The sequence below is a fragment of the Hipposideros armiger genome, unplaced genomic scaffold, assembly GCF_001890085.2.
Source record: "Hipposideros armiger isolate ML-2016 unplaced genomic scaffold, ASM189008v1 scaffold_2164, whole genome shotgun sequence".
Taxonomy (NCBI): Eukaryota; Metazoa; Chordata; class Mammalia; order Chiroptera; family Hipposideridae; genus Hipposideros; species Hipposideros armiger.
In genome coordinates, this window is record NW_017733512.1 from 45,452 (window position 1) to 50,717 (window position 5,266).

The window sequence follows — 5,266 nt, forward strand, 5'->3', positions numbered from 1 at the left end:
CCAGCCACTCTGCTACCCAAGGCATCTTCACTGCCTCTATCGGATTCCGCCATGAGTGGTGGGGGTCATAGAGTAAGCAAGGGGAGGTGAGTTTGTGAGTGTGCAGCTTTGTCTTCTTGCTCGTAATGGCCACAGCTAGCCCATGGCTGCCACACCTTTTTGCTACATCTCCGCCCTTATTGCCAGGTTTAGCCACAATGGGCACAGCCTACTCAGGCCAGAATGTTGCTTCTGCCCTTCTTACCCTCTGGTCTGCTGTATTAGGGCTACAGCCTGGCTCCTACACCACTATTTCATTAATTGGGCCCACAGCAAGTGCCTAACTGCAACTGGAGCCCCATCTTTGTCTTTCCCCCATCTTTCCTCCCCTGCTTACTTCCATAAGCCCACCTTCGCAGGTCTTGATGTGTGGATCTCTCAGATGTATTTGTGTAGTGAGCAGGGGATCTTATGTCTGACTTGTTGTGACTTTAAGTGGAAAAATAAAAGTTCTTCTCACTCTACCATATAGCTTAAGTCAACCCTATAACATTCTTGAAATTACAGAATTATAGTGATGGAGAGCCCATTTGTGATTGCCAGGGGTTGGGGAAGTTGGTGGGTGAGGTGGATCGCTGAGACTACAAAGGGGTAGCAGAAAGAAATCTTAGCGGTGATGGGAGAGCTCTATAACCTGATGTGGTGGTGGTTACCTAAATCTACACATGCAGAAAAAAACAAACAACCAAAAACAAAACAAAAACAAAGACAAGAAAAAACAATATGTACAAAACAGAAAGAGCTAGTTCAGGATGCATTTTCTAACTAAATGACATGAAGAAAATGTCAAAAAGACTCCTCATTTAGCAATATGTTCATGAAGTCCCAGATGGCTCTACCAAACAACTAAGTTATGAGTTCTGTGAAATAAGCAACTGACCTGACACCTGTAGCTTCCACGTGGCCCCATGGTCAAAAGTCTGGGAACTGAACCAGCATCCATAGGTAGCAGTGTCTGAGAGAGTGACATTCTTCAGCCTCAGGGAGACACGCCCCTCCGCTATGGAGTCCTTCAGTAATTCAGTCCTCCCTCGATAGGCCGGCATCTGCATATGGAGCTCGTCTTTCCCCTCTCTGTAGAGGTGCACCACAGCACGGAACTCATCTCTGAAGAACCACACTTCCATGGCCTCTGCACTTGTCTTAGGAGAGAGGAAGCATGAGAACACTGCGTCCTCCCCAACCACAACCTGGACGGGCTTGTCTGGTCCCATCACCTGCCACTGGCCTGTGGAAGGAAGCACAGGAAATAACTGAGAAAAGACCCTCTCAGTGTGTCCTACTCATGGCTGTGTGTGCCCAAGGGTGTGACATCCACATTATCTCCTTTCCAAACCAGTGACCTGAATCTGTACATTTCTTACACTTGATAGAGCCCTTTCACATCCATTACTTCATTCTGTCTTCACAAACATCCCGACAGGCGTATGTTATTGATATTCCCATTTCCAAGATGAGAACACAATGTCTCAGAGAGACTGAGAAAGTTAATCAAGGGCATGAGAGCACTTTCCAAATGCTGACCTCTGATGGGAGGAGAATCTATACCCACATTCTGTCCTCCCTGCCCATCTGCGTCACCACACACTCACAACAGCCCCTTTTCATGTTCTTTGCTAAAAACTAAAGATGACCTATTTTCCAAAAGGGGAGTATTAACAATAAAATCTCCAGTTTGGGGCAATTTGTTCCCTTCAAATACATGCTCTATCTTATGAATGCTTCAATGGCACAAAAAAGGAATGTCTTTGTCCATAGGTTAAACCTTTATTTGTGCTTCATTATTTTATTTATCTACTTGTTCTGCCAAATTCTGAGAGACATATATGACACAAAGAGATTTTGCAGTTTTTACTTCATAGATTTTCTCTTCAGTGAATTCTTGCTGTCTCTCATTTCCATGCAGTGTACTTTCTTACTTGTGTAACAATTTCTTTTCTCCACTTTGTAATGTTGGCCTGAACGAAGCTTCATTCAGCTTTACCAACAGGTGTTACCTCTGATTTGTCTCTATTTTCTGGGTGCAGCTTTGCCCTTATTTTCATTTTGAAACTTTCTTCATTATCTTGTTTGGAATGTGTATTACTTTTCTGCGAGTCTCTCCTGCATGACTATCAGCTCTGTGAAGACAAGGCCTGTCTGTTTGCTCAGTACAGCACCCCCCAGGCCAAGCACGGTGTTCAGCTTGGAGCATGGGCTCCACAGAAAGCAGTTCCATTATGAATGATGAGCACCTTTTTCTTTGCCACTTGCTCATTTGCTAAGATCATGTCATTAATTTTCCTGCTATAAATCACTCTGATCACTTGTAATGACTATATTTCTTCTTTACAGAGATCACAAACTATGGAGGCTTACTCCCTTTATCTTCTTGAACACACCTCTTTGATTGGCAATGTCTCTTGATTAATTCACATATGTGCAGTTCTGATATGTGCATAGATAAATGTGGTGGGGTGCGAATACTCCAGAGAAAAGCTGGTTACAGTGTGAATTTCCTTTTCAAACATGTGGAAATTCAACCAGGGATCATTTATTTTCAAGTAAGTGAATATTTTTACTTTAGCACCCATTATTTCTTACTTTAAATATGTTTTTAAATTCTCTCTGAAAGGTATTTTGCTCATGCTTTTGAAGAAGAATCTTATGATATAAGATTTGACTTTTTTGCAGGATCTCTGTTGAGCCACTGACCTGGCCAAGCAGACACTGAGTGCTGCCCCTCACCCCACCCTGAGTCCTCCTGCAGTGGGCTGGGCATGTCCCAGGCCCCACCCAAGAGCCTGGCCTCTGCTCCCTGCTGAGGGCTTTCTCTGCCCTTTGGAACCTGCTCAGTCTGGTGCAAGTCAACCCAGAAGCGCTGAGAATGAACCATAGTGGGGTTTCTCAACCCCATTGGGGGCAGGAGGCAGTGAATGTTGGGATGATTCTGGGTTGCAATCTATGTGGCCCCTTAGAAGGTGTTTCCATGTCAGTAATCTGCTCCTTAGAATACTCTGTTTGGTTTTCCTCCCTTCTGGGTTCACTCTTTCCTCTCCCTCACTTTTGTTCCCAGTATCACCTCCTCACCAGCCCCCCTGCAGTCAGACCCTTGTTCCTGCTCTGCTTTGAGGGCTCAGCATAGGTCAGCTGGGCTGCTGCTGTTGTGCCTTTAAGGCTGTGGGAGGCTCTTGAACTGAGAGAACCTTTCCCTGGAGTGTCTCTGTTCCTCTGACCAGCCCTAACTGCTGCTGTCATTTTCCTTGTCTACAACAGCTCCTGACACCCTTTACTCTTCCTTCCCCCAGGGACCAACGAGGAAAAACTGTCTGTCGTTGAACACAGGCTTTGTGCTAATAGAACGCTGTGCTCTGCTCTACGTACACAAACTCATGTGATCGCTACAGCAGCCTGATAAGGGTGTGATGCCATCTCCTGTCACAAGGAGCACACTGACACCTGGCAGGGTTGTGAGCCACACAGTTCATAAGCAGAGGAAATGAATGTTTAAAATAAAGTCTTTCTGCCTCTAAGGTCATTTCCATGACACCCTGCTGCCTCTCCAGGAAACAAAGCAGTCAAAGAAACTCATCAGAAAATGGGTGAGAATGAACTTGAGTGAGAGACTGTCCTGTGAAGAAGACAGATGGGTTTTGCTGTGGAAACATGGAGCATGATTTGATTGCCCTCATTTCTCTCTTCTTTTCCATGATCTACACAACAGACACAGCAGATGAGTGACAGAATGAACTTGTGCAGACTGGACCTTGTAGACTGGACACCACCTGTCCAGAGACAGGGATCCACTCCAGCCTCCAGCTTCCTCCATGAACTTTATTCAGTTACCCAACATCTTACACACCAGCCTTTGTGTCAGTCGTAATGAGAAGAAGAAAGAAAAGTGGACTTTCTCTCAGACTATGCCAGGTTACAACTTAGTCCTCACTCAACAGATCAGGACAACTTTGCCCACCCTCAGGTCACACACCACAGGTGTTTCCCACTCAGCATGTCCACAGCTGGACCATTATCTTTTCCCAAAACATCCTAATCAGTGTCTCCTTCTACCCCGGCACCCATGTCAGAAACCTGGTGCCCTAGTAGAGACCCCCTGCCTAAACTCCACAGCACATCTGGAACAAACATTTAATTATTTCACTTTCACATCCTTGCTCTGTCTCCTCCCCACTATCAGGCTTGTCTTCAGCACTCTTTGCTGTGAGTCCTGGGCTACTATCACAGTGTGCACAGTGCCCGAGACCTTTACGCCACCCCTGTTTCCCACAGCCACTGGCGTTGATACTTGTTAGCCTGGCGCAGAAGTTGAGGAAACGCAAGCAAGAAATATGCCCCATCTCATTGTGCTGTGATCATGTAGCTAAAGAACTCAAAACATTACCCAAAAAGAAGAGAGAGAGAGAGAGAGAGAGAGAGAGAGAGAGAGAGAGAGAGAGAGTCCTGCCTGGAGACTTACCTGACCCCAGCCTGAGGAGGCTGAGAAGCAAAGTGAGCACAAGGACCCCAAGGCCCATGGATGTGTCTGCAGGCCGATCTCACACTGTGGAAACAGACGACAGCAGGGACAGGTGGATGGATTAATTAGAAAGAAGAGGGGTCAGCCCAGCTTCTGAGCTGAGGAGCCATGAAGAGGCCAAGCTTGCGCTGATGGCAAGCTGCACCATTCTTCTTAGAGTCACCTGACCTATACATGACCCTGTGTGTTAGGGGAGAGGGAACTCTGCACTCTGAATCACTGCATTTATTGGCCGGTCATAAACATCCATCTCAGACCAAGGAAGCAATGATAGGAAGGGGGGTGGGGCGCACTGGGAGGGGTTTTTCCTGGGTCAAGACTGTGCCCTGGGTGGGTGGCATGGTAGTGTCAGATGCAGATACATCTTAAGGCCCAATCTGACATGTAGAACTTTATGGGTGTGGGAATCTAGTCCCAAAAATGAAGTTGTCCCAGCAGAGGGTCAAAGGTTCACAGGTTGTACAGGCAAATAGTTGCCTTTCCACAAAGAATAATGAAAAGCAGAAGAGATTAACGTTTCCTGACACAACCTGAAGTAATATATGTACTGTGTCCCCTCATTTGTCTTGAATTCATGGCCAAGACTCTCCTTATGAGGGCATATGGAGAAGAACTTGCTAGAATAAGGACCTTAGTTCCAAGTACCCAAAGTATTGGGAACGGTGCCAGGGCAGGTTCAGACCTTAGGGTGAGGCAAAGACCCACTCACTCATC

At 46.3% G+C, this 5,266-nt stretch overlaps 1 protein-coding gene across 1 annotated transcript in view; it reads right to left on the reverse strand.

Moving 5' to 3' along the window:
• The window catches only part of LOC109378567 (butyrophilin-like protein 3), a gene marked incomplete at its 3' end in the record, with an annotated part of 46,188 nt that extends 41,638 nt beyond the window's left edge, over window positions 1–4,550 (reverse strand). Inside the window, exons 1-2 of the mRNA XM_019634899.1 lie at window positions 4,493–4,550; window positions 920–1,267 (exon numbers count right to left, since the gene is read on the reverse strand). Of these exons, the coding sequence (XP_019490444.1) occupies window positions 920–1,267; window positions 4,493–4,550 (406 nt within the window). The remainder of the gene's footprint in view (window positions 1–919; window positions 1,268–4,492) is intronic.
• Between the last annotated feature and the right edge of the window lie 716 nt (window positions 4,551–5,266).